Below are 16,354 nucleotides of genomic sequence, written 5' to 3'. Positions count from 1 at the left end.
ACCAGGTGAGCGATACAAGCCATATGGACCTCTTACATAAGTACCAGATGGGTCTTTAATTTGCTTAAGCTGTTGCAGTGTCTAAGTGGACATGATTACTTTGAAGACTGGACAGTAAAACAAAGTGGCAAATTGTCCTTTACAGTTGTACACAATGAAATGGAAGTGGCTAAATCGATTTTATCCCCCACTCTTGCCTCGTCTTCGCTCGAGCTCCGCAACTGGAGTATTCTGCTGAGCCAATCAGACAAGCGGTGAGCAGAGTGTTTTAAAAATTAACATCGAAAATGTGCAGTCACGGTTGGGTAAAGCTTAACCGCTTGCCATTTTTCTTTTTTTTTCTTTTACAATATTTCTCCGATTTTTAATGATATAATAAAACAATTATAACAATTAAGAGCAGATGGATATGGTCAGGGGAAACCTTCAACTGCATGCTGTTTTTTTCGCTTTTGGGAGAAAGTTCATACTGGACTGTATTTTCAGTATATATAAGTGTTCCTTTGTCCATGGTCGTTTATTATGTTGTGGTTTATTTAAACATAAACTATATTTTACAACAATTGCGCAACGAGCTTAAAGCGTATATCAACCACTCCTGCCGGCCCAGATAGAAGTGCTCGAGGGGTCCAAATGTTGGAGGAACCTGGAGTACTCGAGGAATGGTCGGTCAGGTGACCCATACCTTTTCACGTCCGTGCAGGGGAATCGAACCACAAACGCTAAGATGAAAGGCGAGTGTGTTTCCACTGCGTCACCCGACCATGATTTGATTTTAAAAATAAGATGGTTGGCTGGTACGTTGTTTCCCTGATTTTGGACACTATAAGATTAAGATGATTTTTCGAGATACAAATTTTATATAGGCTTCCGTCTTAAATGCATCATCACGCAAATCGACTCAACAAATTCTGTGATGTTTCGATGATTTCACTATTAACTCCATCAGACAAATGAATGGTGATGTTATGTGCACAGAGGTGTGCAATGTACTTTTCGGTTGTATCAACATTTGCCAGATATAAACTATAATTCTATGATTCAATTGTGTTGGAAATACTTGTTGCCATGATAGTCAGTTAAAGTCGACGACGAAATTGGCACTCATCTGTTACCTCCCTATATTCTGTGTAACGGAACATTGGAGATGCAGACAGCATAACACGCGCATCTACAAAGGTTGGCCACCAGATTATCTTTTTTCTATGTGTCAAGTATCAAAACAAGGGTAATAGAAAGATGGAAAGACGAATTCCTGCTGTGTGCCCTAACAGAAATCGAACCCGGGTCTCCACCATGATAATCTACAACTTTTACCAACAAAGCTAAAGAACCCCGCTCTGTCACCTGAATGACAGAGACCGCATTTAACCTAATGTACAACCCTCACCGACCCGCTACTTTTACACAAAAATGTTTTCTTTGGTGATTGAAGTAGTTCGACGAAGAGTTTAATAAAATTGAATATGACACGCACTCCATGCCATATACGTGATAATGTATTTGCGCTCAACATCAACGGAAGTGAAAAACGAGATGTTCTTACCAGTGACGTTAGTATTATTATGACGTCACAATGTACTTTCCATGGACAACATCTTTGTGTTTACATCAGAGACTTTGCGACAGCAGTAGTTTTCGATCTTTCGATCTTGAGTAAATCCAATCTAAATCTACGTTTTGCCCATAATTTGAAACCAAACATCGTTTTTACAAGGTAAGTTGAATGTTATGATAATTGATAACATCTTTTCAATCACTTTAGGCGAAGAAACCTTAATTTTCCGCGAGAAAACCTGTGTGGTCGAACATATAATCTTTCACGTTTTTATGAAATATCGGTAAATCGATTTCTGGTCGCCAAGGTGAAAGGTGAGAGCGCAACTCCACCATATTATTTTTCATTGATAAAAGAAAAGTATCCTGAGTTAACGTTTTTGAGGTATTACATCTGGCCCCACTTGTATAAGATATCTCAACTTGAGATTTCCTCAAGTCGAGATTTTCCTCAGCTGATATCTGCTCAAAAACGGCTTGTATAAAATTTTCTCAAGGAACAGGAGAAAGTCCTCGGCTAGGATGTCCTGAAATTCCTTGAGGAATTTTTATACAAGATATTTTCAAGGAGATATTAGCTGAGGAAAATCTGGGCTTGAGGAAATCTCAAGTTGAGATGTTTTATACAAGTGGGGCCTGGTTAATTGCAATTACTATTGATGTACCGCTTGTTGCAATCGAAAAAGGAAAACACCATACAAAACCACAAAAAAAACATCATTACGTTGTATTGACAATTGCCACCTTTGACTTTCTTATTCTTTATTTCTAGTGAAACACGGAACTCCCGAAGACAACATGGACGAAACTAAACAATACGACAAGGTATTTATTATAATAATTTATAGTAAACATTTATAGTGGAAAAAATGCCATCCCGTGTATGTACTTGGTGTTTGATTAATAATTTTCGATTTTTTTCACTTATGCACATTCTTGAACTCGCTATAACATCCATAACTTTCTCGGACGGACTATCCGTTTTCTTGGTGCCATTACTATGAAAACGCGGAGTTGCAAAAGAAAACAGAAAACATATGACTTGATATTCTACAGGAACGAGAAATCGGTACTGAAGGAACAGATGATAGAGTTCCCCCTTGTTTGTACCCGGAAGTGGTGGTGATCGCTCATGGATCTGTATCCTCAATTTCCGTTTCCTCTGACTTACGCAGACCTCCAGCATCCGGTGGATACTGGGCGTGTTCAGAGTGTTCTCTGCTGAAAGACGTTTCTTCCTACCGTAAGTGGACTTTTCATTGTCTTCCATTCAATGCTGCATAAATAAAACATGCACAACACAGAATAATTCATGTAGCCGGCTACGCTGTCACGATGTATGTGGCAAGAAGACTATTATTAGCACCCCGCCGGGGGTGGGGTGATGATGGGAAAGAGGAAGGAGGAAGAAAGGTGAGGGTATATAGTTTTGCCCTGTTTCCTTCCGTCCTTCCGCTATATTGGGTTCAACTTGGTGATGCGATGTGTCGATGACCAACTTTAATTCGCTGAATTGTTTTGTTTAATATATCTAGGACTGAATGTATAACATTTTCATATTTTTTTCCCAGAAATACCTGTCCGTTCTAGTCGAAAAGACAATTTGAAGAAGCGCATTTGGTCAGCACTGAGTTCCCTTATCTTTTCCTGTGTTAAGAAATCACGGATGGATACAATGCGAAGACAGAGTGAAACATCTATGAGGTCAGTTTGTGTAGCACCTCGATCAGGAAACGTATCGGTGCGGTCAGTTCATCCGGCGATTCAAAGACTTAGAAAACGACACGAGGACATGTATACGATCTTCAATGAGGATCTTTTCTATTGAATATTAGGATATCATCATCATCATCATCATCATCATCATCATCATCATCATCATCATCATCATCATCATCATCATATATTTAATAAAAACGTTTGGAATCTGACCAATTGTTATTCTTTTACTGGTATATTTCCATTATGACCAGTTCAACACTTAGTTGTGTAATATGACATGTACAACACTCAGTTGTGACATATCTATTATGAAAAGTACGTTCAAATTACAATTAAATGCGACCAATGAAAAAAAAAAGAAAAGAAAATGTTAAAAGGTTTTCCAATGGCCTTAAAGTGAACGTTCATGATTTTCTCTTTTTTCCCCATCCGAATCAAACAAGATAACTGACTGTTACAACTGTTTGTAATCCGAATCAAATCTAAAATCTGACCATCAAAAACTTTTCCAAATTTTACCGAACTCTGTCCATTACAAAAACTGATGGTCATCCAAATCTTACCGGATAACTGTCCATTACAAACTGACGGTCATCCGAATTTTGAACAGCATAACTGACCATTGCAAACTGATTTTTATTACTGACAAGTCGCGTTTGGATCACTGGAGAATCACCGATCACTTTCAACAGTCCTACCTGACATATAACTGAAACGCTTTTAGTTTCCTATTAAGACCAGTTTTTCATTCGGCATCGCAGTTTTCGTGGCGGGTCCATCAAAGCTGATACTCTTGCGAACGATTGATAAAAACCTTAAGAAAGATATCTACTTTTGGTTGAGTATTAGGTATTGGCCTCGTCTGACAATATACTCAATCTGTAATTATATTTTGTGTTTGCTGACAGACAGGTACCTATGAGTATAAACGTTACTGTTATTTAACAAATACCAACAGGGTTCAACTTTTATTTTGGGTCGTTTATAGTCCCTGATATAGTTCGTTCTTAAAGACTTCCCTTTACAATCCCCAAACCCTTTGCAAGAGAGAGATCGCTTACGGAACTTTAGGAGGATGTAGTACGACGACCAGGACATCAACTGAAGAATTTCGGGACGTTACCAACAAGACACATCTTACTTAAAGGATCAGATTAGAAACATTTGGGAGACAAATATTTAGGGTCTCAAGGTATTAATTTATACAGAGAGATGTGCTGCTGGCATCCTCCTGTTTAAGTTTGCTTTCTGGATTTATCGTCAACAACGAACATATCGTTTGGAGGCGGGATCTCTTTGTAATACCTGGTGGATACCTTGCTGATCAATATCCGGGAGGCCCGCAAAATGCTATCAACATTCATTAAGGTAAAATGCCTTGCCCAAAGCCACATCTTCGTGGGATCGTCCAGTTACACATCTATCACACTCAATGATAAGAGTCGTCACGATCGGGAGGGGTATCGCGATGGATAGGGTAATGATTAACCTGTCAATAACGAGGCTTTCCGAGTGTGTGACGACTTGATCATCTTTCCTCGAAGGTAAAGATAATGCAAATATAAGACCCGGGAAGCCCCATTTCCTGGAGGGTACTCATGTTGGTTTTCTTTTTATGTGTCGACACCTTAATATTTTTCTCTACATTTCTATCTGTGAATGTTACATAAAGTATGCACGCTTTGTTAATCGTGCTTTATTAAAAATTCTCCTGACATGTAATACGATTATGTACATGTGTTTATTTGATATAAAAAAAAAACATCCCGTGTTCGTTTCAATGAGTGCATATATAAAAGATTGTTATGTATATTTGTATATACACCTATATGTCCCTTGCAAACAGTATCCCGTGTGTGTATGGCGGGGTCCCCTGCTGTTTGGGTGGGTGCCGAGAGTTGTCAGGTGTACACAGAGTCAATAGTCGGTAGATATGCAGCAGGGTCACAGTGTCATCTGATAACATAATTATCTGTGTTTAAACGTTTCTATATTTCTCACCTGTATGACATTTGTATTCTGTAAGTCCGTTTCGGTTCCGTTGATGGCTTTCAGGACGCCTGCCATTCTTACAGCCGAGTAGCCATAGTTTCGATAAATTGATAAAATTTTATACGATACGGTCGGCCATATCTAAATACTTTAGAATTTTTGATGTATTCAATGGATAAGGAGGTAATTTCCATGCGGTGAGTGTACTTTTCTAACCTAATTTAAACTTGTTTACAATTCAAGGTATAAATACAAAAAATATATTTTTGTATAGAAAATGAATAGAGTATTTACCTTTAAAGATATACTATAACTGATTCTATAAGTGTTTGATATTATAAACATTTTCACATTCATTTGTCCATGTGAAAATCAACAATAAGTACCTGTAGTAAGTCATTAGATTAAGTCAACAAATCCCACTTTGGCTAATTAGGTCACACAAGAAAGTTCTACCTCGGGCATTATTAGTGAATATGAGTGTAATTCATGTCCAACTGTAAAACAAGCTTTATGCTGACAAGGTTTAAATTTAAAACACAGTAATGGTCTCTTGTTTACTACAAACTGAGTATATATAATTTCTTAATTCCTTACAAGCCTTGAACTTCACCTACCGGGTATATACATATAAGGACATTCTATACTGAACAATTTCAGTATTTCATTGATCGATAGGATAATACATGGTGGATCAACAGAATAGTCCTTGGTAAGTAAATACCAGACCATCTAACCCCGGAACAACAGTGAAAGAAATTTTTAACTGATATATTCCAATATCGATAACATTCCTTGAAATAAGGACATTCATTACCTTAAGTTCCTTCCGAAAATCATAACGGAAGTTTACAAAATACATTCCTTGAGATTAATATCAAATTCAATTTCTAATAATATCTACTGTATGATAGATGGTTTAACTACAGGATATTGGTAAACCCCTGGAACAGTAGTTAATTTTAATTACGATCGATGTGCTAGTTCTGTAAACCTGAAGTCGATATACCTGTACTCTGCAGGTGACTTACTACACACCGTCGGTAATATACAGGTGGAATTATTCCCTGTGGCATTTAAATCGACTGTAATGTGTATTCCCTCGTGGACATACCGAGGGATTACACTGTTTGTGGTTCGATAACCCTTGACTATTTTAGAACCACCGAAGTGATAAAGACGCCCAACGTTAGTGAAACCATTCCGTTCGTAATCAATGCATGCACCAATTGAAAAGTACACCCGGAGATACGTGTGTTTACTCTGTACATGTACACGGAGAGAAAAATTGTGGGCATTCTTTTTCTGTTCATAAATTGTGTACGACGACTGAAAGTATAAGTTGTAATTCTATAATTATATACAGGATGTCAATTTCAAACAAGGTAAGGCAGTTTGGATTTTAACTTTATGTTTAAAGCACTACATACATACCAAGTGATTTGAATAATTACTTTTCCTTAGTTTTTTTTGTAATGACATAAATACATGACAGAATCTTTGTTGGTTTAAATAGTGTTGTTCAGAATTGATTTCACCAAACGGTACCCGAGTTTTGCGATATAAAGCATATCTCCGGTGTAATCAACAGAAGAATTGTCGTTTATGGTGCGTTCATTTTCAGTCCATGTTTGTGGCTGACTTATTTATTGCTTGGCCAACATTCAGCGGTATCGAAACACCGTTCTAAAAATAACCGCTGTCACAGGGGTTTCGGGTTCCCATGAAGGAAACATTTCGAGATTAATGAGAGAAAAGCATTAAATGATGGCATTGACAGGTCACTTTAAGGTTTAATCGTTTCTACATACATCGTGTATAAGCTTTAGTCAGGTGGATCTATATACCGATCGTTTATTTATTCTAACGTTATACACAACTCGGGAACTCTGAAAACCAAGTCATGTTAGCATGTATTATACGGAAGCGTATTCCGGCCACATTGTGTTTTATTTTAACTCGAAATTTCGAGTTAGTAATCCCAAATTTTGAGTTAGTAATCAGAAATTTTGAGATATTAACCCGAAATTTCGAGATAGCAATTCGAAATTTCGAGTTAGTAATCAGAAATTTTGAGTTAGTAAGTCGAAATTTCGAGTTATTTAGAAATTTCAGGTTAATATATCAAAATTTCAATAACTCGAAATTTCGACTTACTTACTCAAAATTTCGGATTATAAACTCGAAATTTCGAGTTGCTTTTTCTAAATTTCGCGTTGCTATCTTGAAATTGCTGGTTAGTATCTCAAAATTTCGGATAACGTACTCGAAATTTCGAGTTACTAACTAAAAATTTCGGGTTGCTATCTCGAAATTTCGAGATAGAATAAAACACAACATGGCGGGAATACGCTTCCGTAGTATTACAATTTTAAAACCCAATATTGTTTTCTTTGAGAATATATGAAAATCAATATTTTTTTTCTTTGGTGCATTGAAAGAATAATAATAACCGATGAGAAAACGAAACCTTGGATAAGATTCTTAGTTCTGGTACATGTGGTACGAACCTGCGTAGGAATGTAAAGATCCAATATTGTCATCAAGATTTGTATTGATCCTTTTTTATTCTGTAGGTGATTAAAAGGCAATGATGGCAGCTGTGGAAAGTGATCCCAAATCGATCCTAGCCGTCGGAAGCAGACCGGTAACTCCGTCAGGTAAAAAAGGCCGCGACAGTCCGGCCAGACAATCCACACCACCTAACAGGAACGCGTCCCGTGCCGGTAGTGGTCGACTCCATACATCAGTGACATCACCGATTAGAAATGGGAATGGCAACCCAAATGCACCTGCCGAAAATTCCAAGAGCCAACAAGAGGGCAAGGCATATTCTCAACGGATGAGTGACATAACAGCAGATTCCGTCAAGGCAACAAACGCACTCCCGCTGCCTTCGAAACTGGAATCTTCCGAAGATGAACGTAACAATGGACCCAATGTTGCGTGGACGGTATCCGATCCAACACCGAGATCCAACATATCTGACAACAAAAGTCAAAAACAAAAAGAGGATGAAGAAGACGAGGGTGGAGGTATATTTCTGACGCAGTCTTTGGTGACCCCAAGAGAAAAGAGTGGGCCTGAGATTGTGAGTTCCAGACCAGCTCGTGTGACATTCAAATCTGAGGAAATGGAACCTAAATACAAAAACTCGGTGCCAGCTTCTGCTAAATCACAACAGCTTGTTCCAGCAAAGAATGGTTCAGAAAGCAACGATTTAGACTTCTTCGCGGTCATGGACGACATTGTGAAGTCCGTGGATTCGAAACCCAAAATAGTCTGCAGTATTTGTGGCAAGACATTCTCCAGTCCGCGTATTTTGCCTTGTCTACACTCACTATGCTTCCCGTGCCTTGACAAAATGTTGACGGAATCATCGGATGAACAAACGTTTCCGTGTCCTGAATGTAAAGAAAATGTACCACGTGTTTCACCCGAGTTCATCAATAACGTATACCTGGAAGGAATCTTAGGAGTGGAAAATTCGAAGTTAGGAGAGTCTGCATTCTGCGAAATTTGTTCTCTAAAGAACATGAAGACACCAGCAAAGTACGAATGTCTTGATTGTGTCGACCTATTGTGTGAGAGTTGTGGGAATGCTCACTTATCGACACGTGCTACTGTAGATCATCGCGTGGTGTCGCTTCAGGAGATCGCCACGGGGAAGTACGACGACGAGATTAGGAAGAGAATCCGCGTTAAATGTCGTCATCACAAGGACGAGCCATTCGAGAGCTTCTGCAAGAAATGTAATTTGATGGTGTGTCGGGAGTGCATGATATTTGATCACCGAGAACATGATTGTGTTTCCTTACATGACGCTCACAAAGCAACAGAAACAAATCTGATGAGTCTCATGGGAAGTGTCACCAGAAAGCAACGTGAGATTTCCCTGAAAAGAACGAGAGTTGATACGTCAATGTCTGACATTGATACAAAGGAGAAAACATTGATCGATTACGTGAATGATCTCACACAACAAATGATACAGAAGCTGAATCGTGAACGCGAGGAGGTGGTTGGTAAACTCCAAAGACACATGAACGTGCAGAGGACAGAATGTCGGGAGGAGAAGGGCAAAATTGATAAGGAGCTTGTCCGTATCAACAGCGGACTTGCATTTTGCCATCAGGTCACGCATAACGGGAAACAAGATGAAGTGCTCTTCATGGCGCCAACTCTCGCTAAAAGGCTTAAAGAACTGGCACAGTCGCCGATGGCAGATCGGCCCGATGTTGCACTAGAGTTCCCCAATATCAGTCTGACTGACGAATATAAGATCACGGAAGCTGTAGACGTCTTTGAGTTCACACCAGAAAAAGAGAATGTTACGAGTTCCAGAATATCCAAAGGATTCGGAAAAACGATGGCAGTCTCTTTTCAGTTTATGGACAGAATCGACATAACGGGAGATACCGACAATCTGCCACCGAAAATCACAGGGCTGGCATGCACAGGTAACGGAAATCTTGTGGTTGCTGATAGTAACAATTCTAATGTGAAACTCTTTTCTACAACATGGGTGTTTATTGACACGCTACTTACGTGCAGACCCGTGGCTGTAGCCGCGTGTAATAACACCGTCTGTGTCAGCGACCGCTTCTCCATTCAGCTCATATCAACCGATAAGAAGTTCAAACGCAGAATTTCCCTGGAAGGCTCCGGGTCACTTTTTGCCGTGACGAACTTTCAATTGCGGTATTTTATGTTTGTCACTCCTCTTCAACAGAAGTTCAAAGTTTACGACACTAGAGGTGAGTTCGTGCAAGAGTTCCGCATGCCCAAAGCTAGACGAAAGGGAATGCATCGCACTGCCATGCATATCACGTCTAATAGTAAGGGCGAGATGTTGACCTCTGACTGGGGGTCATTCTCTATAGTACATACGAACACCGATGCTGAGATACTACACGAGTACAAATGTGGCACCATCGGTCGCTATAACAACGGTTGGATGCCTGGGGCACTCTCTGTCGACGCATACGACAATGTACTCGTGGCCGATCAGCAGAATAACCAGCTCATGATTCTGTCGCCTGATTTCAAGGTCATCCACAAGCGGAAGGTTAAACGAGACAAGCTTGAGCGTCCCACCACTATGGCAAGTGATACCCACGGCCACTACTTCGTGGCGGGCAAAGGTAACTGTGTCAACATTTACATGTGCAAATATGGATAAACCGAAATGGGGTTACGATGAAATGAGTTTTGGGGTTAGAAGACATCAGTGTGAATAGTATCTTCTTGGATTAACCAGACTACAGCTGTGAACAAAGAATGAATAAGTTTTCGCCATATTGTTGAAAATTAATCGTCCATTAGAATCATTGATGATTATATGCGTGTATCGAAATGGAAATGGGTAAGAAGTTGAATTCCAACGATGGTGGATTATGAAATTTAGTGCGGATGTGCCAAAGATAAATAACATTACGCAACGGGTTTTCATGGTGGTAAAGTAGTTGAACATATCAAGTATGTTCAGTCATATGACCAGTGACGTATAGCGTTGATTTGGATACCGTAAAAGTTTCGTGTCCAGTGAAGGAGATACATACTGCAGACTTTCATAATAGTCCTGAATTCACTTTGTTTAACATTTGTAGTTCAAAGAACAATATTTTGATGAGATAATTATCGTAGAGCTTCCATCGATAGTTATAAAAACTATATATTTCGTTTATTTTTTTTTTCTAATTGCAAAACAGGCTGTTAGCCCATACTAATCGTTCTATTTGGCGAGATGGAAACGTGCGTGACCTAGGGAACGTGACCACATACCTCTTCACGTCAGATCAGAGGCCTAGGTGAAAAGCAAGTGCATTACCACTGCGCCACCCGACCAACCATCGCTAGTTAATTACAAATCTTTTGATATGTAATTCTAACCGAATTACTCAGAAATTGTGTATAAAGTTGTAGGTTTCTGTTAGTGCATATACATAATAGTTTTCAGCATCGAAATTTATTTATTAATTTATCAATCATTTTCTGCATTGTTTCAAATGTTATTTGTTTTCTTTGATTATAAAAAAAAAAAGTTGATAAACTAACTAGTAATATTGTAGTGATTGACTGACTGGGTTCGTGATTGTAGAATATGGAGGCGGTCGATTAAGTCACAATAACAGGTAACTGTGACAGGTATTCACACACTATGTATGGAATGGTTTTATAGAGAAAGTATGGAATTTTATGTGAATGACAGCAGATACATGCAGTTACGTAGAACGATGTGAATGACCAGGTGTATCACGTGTAACGTAAGTCCGACTGGAGTTATATTGTTAGGATAAAACACAAATTTTATCACATCATATGATGAAGTTCGCTGAAGAGCAGGTGTTTTAAGTTATCTTAAGGTCAGCTATTATAAGATCGAAAAATAATATGTGTTATGATTAAGGTGACTAAAACCCAATTATCAAAAAATAGATACATCACATAGTTATGGCAGATAAAGTCCAGTTATCATAGATAGACAGTTTATGTGTTATGATTACGGTCAATAAAGCCCTCATGTGAAAGGTTGACAAACGTTTTCTAAAGTCAATGAAATAATTATTTTATGAACAGTTTGAAAATACATGTCTGCTGTCAGTAACTGAAACCTCCATAGACTATTCGTGTTACTGGAACCGCTATAGACTGTTCGTGTTACTGGAACCTCCATAAACTGTTCGTGTTCCTGGAACCTCCACAGACTGTTGGTGTTACTGGAACCTCCATAGACTGTTGGTGTTACTGGAACCTCCACAGACTGTTGGTGTTACTGGAACCTCCATAGACTGTTGGTGTTACTGGAGTCTCCATAGACTGTTCGTGTTACTGGTAACTCCATAGACTGTTCGTGTTACTGGTAACTCCATAGACTGTTCGTGTTACTGGAACCTCCATAGACTGTTCGTGTTACTGGAACCTCCATAGACTGTTCGTGTTACTGGAACCTCCTTAGACTGTTCGTGTTACTGGTACCTCCATAGACTGTTCGTGTTACTGGTAACTCCATAGACTGTTCGTGTTACTGGTACCTCCATAGACTGTTCGTGTTACTGGTAACTCCATAGACTGTTCGTGTTACTGGTAACTCCATAGACTGTTCGTCTTACTGGTAACTCCAGACTGTTCGTGTTACTGGTAACTCAACGATAAAATGTCCTTGTTCTAGTGTTGAGGCGCACAATGACGTAGATTCTTCAAACATTGCCATTCAGTTAATTCTCCAATGAACACAGCTTGACAAACTATTACCACATGATATTCAAATGACACACACACTCTGTAAACATATACAAAGGAAATTATTCTAAAGATCTTCGATCTCTGAACGAGCCATATTGATGATATGCTAGTTTGGAAATCGTTGTGCAATCGTGCATACAATGTACATGTAGCATCAAAGTAATGCTTTGGTGTAAGGTTTGACCAGAAGCACGCGTCTGGATAAAAACTATTACATTTCTTATCAATAATTGGCTCGTGATTACAGAATGTAACTGACTGTTTTGCATTTATCTTAACCATAAAGTTACATTGCTGTCGAAACCGTCCGTTTTAAATGTTGGATTGAATAGTGACCACACATGACGAGGACACCGGATATCGACTCGCTCCTGTTATATCGTAACAAAGTTATTTCCAGGTACACGAGAAAACGAGAACAATCCTCAATAAATTTTGCTTTCCTACTGGTGGCGGATATTAGCACTGAAAATCCTGTTAATGATTAAGAGAACAACTGTTGAACGTTTTAGAGCGATCTTGGATACCATGATGAACAACAACACAACATAATTTTCAGGAATTTTATTGCAAATTAATTGAAACAATGACAATGGAATTACCTAATTGCTGTCAAAAATCAAAATTAACCAAATTAACAGTTACAGACGTTTTACCAAAACAACAGTTACATAATGTCCTTTTCCAGTATTTTACACTATCATTCCTTTAGTAATGTACTGACTTGACTCCTTACAACACCATCACTAGTGAACTAGCTTTCCGTGATTGGACGATGGAAATTCCACCTGTCCCTGCAACTCTCATTGGGATAATGATAAACAGGATTTCACAATTTATACTTCATTTTGATGCTCAATGGAAAAAAATGAAAAATATTCCTTTATTGCAACTTGTATTGAAATGTATGTGAATGTTATAGACACCCGCCTCCATAGTTCAAAATCAGGGAGGTTATAGACACCCGTCTCCATAGTTCAAAATCAGGGAGGTTATAGACACCCGTCTCCATAGTTCAAAATCAGGGAGGTTATAGACACCCGTCTCCATAGTTCAAAATCTGGGAGGTATGAGCTTATACCTGTTCCAACGCAAATTTTCATATTCCTCAACTCAGTCAAAAATTTTGATTGATAAACAGAGGTATTTTTATACAAAGCGACTTTAAGTATTGGTCAACACCATTGTAATCTTGCTTTTGTTCTTGCAGCTCTAAAAAAAGTCATATTATGTATTAAAATAGAAATCGCTGTACCACATACATCTACTAAAAAACCTAGAAACTGGTATCTTATGTCACTGTTACATTTATAATAACACAAATGTTACTGATTTTACTGTTGAAGCCAATTCTGTTTCAAGTTGACCCTGCTATCAATGCACCACACTGACTAAAACAAGTACAAAATATAATTAACCCTTTGACAGGAAAATACAACAGTGGTATAATATATATACTTTGTGCAGGATTTGGGTAAAAAGTTTCAACACATCTTAGCTTTGGTCCCTTTTCTATAACTAGACTACCAATATTTTTTACTATTTGTTAGCTCTTGCAATACAGTGAAGTGGAATTGTCTCCCTTCCTGAAGGAAATGATGCAATAACATACTTTTTTTTTATAAAACATTTCAGGAAACGACACAATATCCAAAAAGTGTGTGAACTGATTTGGTTACGTTTTATTGAGTAAAAAAGAATCATCTCTTAGATTGGAATGATCCAATATATCATTCCAATAACTCAAATGGGCTGTTCACAATGAATTTCCATGCAAATGATAGCGAAGCCTGCATAGAACATACAAACCGACATTTTTTCATCAGAAAAAGAGATGATTAGAGCAGCTGAAATATACCAATAACATTTTAAAGTAAAGCAATGCTTATTGGGACATTTTGAATAATAAACATAGTGATCTTTATCATACAAAAAGGTGGACTTAACTTCTAACATCAGAAAACTGCAACAAATGAAATCATTTTCTCCTCAATCATATCTCACCTACTTAATGGAACTGTCCCATGTTCGTACAATGGTAGCTCATGATCTCTAGGAATAACACAAAAATGAGAAAATGTCTGTTATATCAGTATCCAGTATATTCTACACTCTAAAGGACAAGTCAATGGATCAGTTGTTTGAAGTCTGGTTAACATCTTCTGTTAATAATTTAACAAATTTTAAAATGTGATTTTTTAAGCAATAATTAAAAAATTACAAAACCTATCTTAATTGTCTTTAAGGTAATGTTTCTGAATATCTAGTTACGTACCTAAAAAAGTTCAGTTTAATTATTGAAGAATGTACATTTATTGTCATTTGATGTCAATTTGTTATACATCGATCAATGTTGGAACTGAACGTAAAAATGCATCCACTGTGCAGTTCACAGCTGTTGAACCCTCATAATTACAAATACAATATTCACGACATGTACAGTGTACATATGAATGCTGGAAAGTTAATAAGTACCTGGAAAAATACAGATATATATTTACAGGCAAACATGAAACAATATTTACCAATCTGTAAATATGACAATTTTTACATAGCATGACTTCATTCTTAAAATATCTTAGTTTTCATATGACTATTATAATTGAAATTATAAAAGTTCAATTAAGCTGGGAACAATGCTACAATCTTTAGAGTCATGACTGCTAAAAGTATGTGGCAACTTACAAAAGATAACAATCATAACCTGGTAGGCAAGAAAATTCTAGAAGAAAATCATGTATAAACATAATTTGCATTCATAAAAAAATCCGTTTGTAGCATAATCAACGACACTGACTGGCTTGGCTAGGGATAAGCTCTTTGTAAACTTCAAAGGAAAGACGTTAGACTTGATTTGTCAGACATTGTTTGTGACCAACTCCATTCAAACAGCTACCTGTTAGCCTTCAATTTCATCCACATTTCATCGAGAGCAGAGTCTGTGAATGTGTAAGATCCTGTTCCATATAACTTTGCTTGATACATAATCAAATTGATTAGTTTCTTGCTTAGCAAACAATGTACTTTGCAAAAAATCTATCACTGACATTCTGCTAATCTTTGATAACAAATAGCTTATACCTAGTTTAGCAAAACATCCCACCTATTTTACCTGGTAATCACACTTACTTGTCCTTACATATTAAAGGACTGTAATAATGTACATTTTTTGTAATTTTAGTTTTACTAAGTATTACGTAAAATCATGTACATGTCTGTATAGTTACCCAGATGTTTACTTTACAAATTTACTGAAACCACAAGTGGATATAATACAAAAGTGATCGTTTGCAAGTCAAAGAAAATGTTCATATTTTGAAAAATCACAATTTTACAACAAAACATTATTTACTGAATATGCAAACTGAAACAAAATGTACCAAACCCTCCAATATGTTACAGTTTTACAGATACATTGTCCACTAAAACATGTAAATATAATGTAAAATGGCGGAATCCTTCTGTAAAACAATACACCAATGTGTATTCAATCACACAATAGCTTAGCAAATCTCCTAGGTACCAGGACAAGCATTTAACATGACACATCAACGTAAAATTGAAGTTCCAGACATTTTCATTTGAAAGACAACAAAATAAAAAAACGTTTTTGGACTCAAATTGAAATATAAATCCCAATTTTGAAAAACATTTAATTTGAAAATGTAACTTACTGCTTGAATGCTACCTTATGGCCCTTTTCCCAAGTGTTCTATCTATTACAGAAATATTTTTAAAGAAGATGGATTTTGAAATTAACAGACAAAACAGTAAAAGATAACAAAAACAATAAAAAAATAAATAAAATTAACAAATAAATAAAAAAGTTTTACAAGTA

At 37.3% G+C, this 16,354-nt stretch overlaps 2 protein-coding genes and 1 long non-coding RNA gene across 3 annotated transcripts; 2 read left to right on the top strand and 1 right to left on the bottom strand.

Moving 5' to 3' along the window:
* The first annotated feature begins 727 nt into the window (after nucleotides 1–727).
* On the top strand, nucleotides 728–3,385 carry LOC132552431 (uncharacterized). The gene is made up of 4 exons (XM_060216600.1): nucleotides 728–797; nucleotides 2,330–2,382; nucleotides 2,614–2,800; nucleotides 3,129–3,385. Exons 1-4 carry the CDS (start codon nucleotides 728–730, stop codon nucleotides 3,383–3,385), a joined length of 567 nt encoding a protein of 188 aa, XP_060072583.1.
* A 4,476-nt stretch (nucleotides 3,386–7,861) lies between these two features.
* Nucleotides 7,862–10,453, top strand: LOC132552474 (tripartite motif-containing protein 2-like). The gene has a single exon (XM_060216649.1). The coding sequence runs from the start codon at nucleotides 7,862–7,864 to the stop codon at nucleotides 10,451–10,453; it is 2,592 nt and encodes an 863-aa protein (XP_060072632.1).
* A 2,612-nt stretch (nucleotides 10,454–13,065) lies between these two features.
* On the bottom strand, nucleotides 13,066–16,354 carry LOC132552451 (uncharacterized). Its single transcript, XR_009554329.1, has 2 exons — nucleotides 13,258–16,354; nucleotides 13,066–13,222 (listed from the first exon to the last, which is right to left on the bottom strand). It is a non-coding gene; the product is annotated as an uncharacterized LOC132552451 (long non-coding RNA).

The sequence above is a fragment of the Ylistrum balloti genome, unplaced genomic scaffold, assembly GCF_031769215.1.
Source record: "Ylistrum balloti isolate Yb309-2 unplaced genomic scaffold, AGI_CSIRO_Ybal_v1 Utg370248, whole genome shotgun sequence".
Classification (NCBI taxonomy): Eukaryota; Metazoa; Mollusca; class Bivalvia; order Pectinida; family Pectinidae; genus Ylistrum; species Ylistrum balloti.
This window is presented reverse-complemented; position numbering and strand designations above follow the sequence as displayed.

Coding starts and splice junctions, on each gene's coding strand:
- LOC132552431 (XM_060216600.1), top strand. CDS start 728: ATGAAAGGCGAGTGTGTTTCCACTGCGTCACCCGACCATGATTTGATT. Junction 2,383..2,613: donor AAACTAAACAATACGACAAG/GTATTTATTATA, acceptor GATATTCTACAG/GAACGAGAAATCGGTACTGA. Junction 2,801..3,128: donor GAAAGACGTTTCTTCCTACC/GTAAGTGGACTT, acceptor TTTTTTTCCCAG/AAATACCTGTCCGTTCTAGT.
- LOC132552474 (XM_060216649.1), top strand. CDS start 7,862: ATGATGGCAGCTGTGGAAAGTGATCCCAAATCGATCCTAGCCGTCGGA.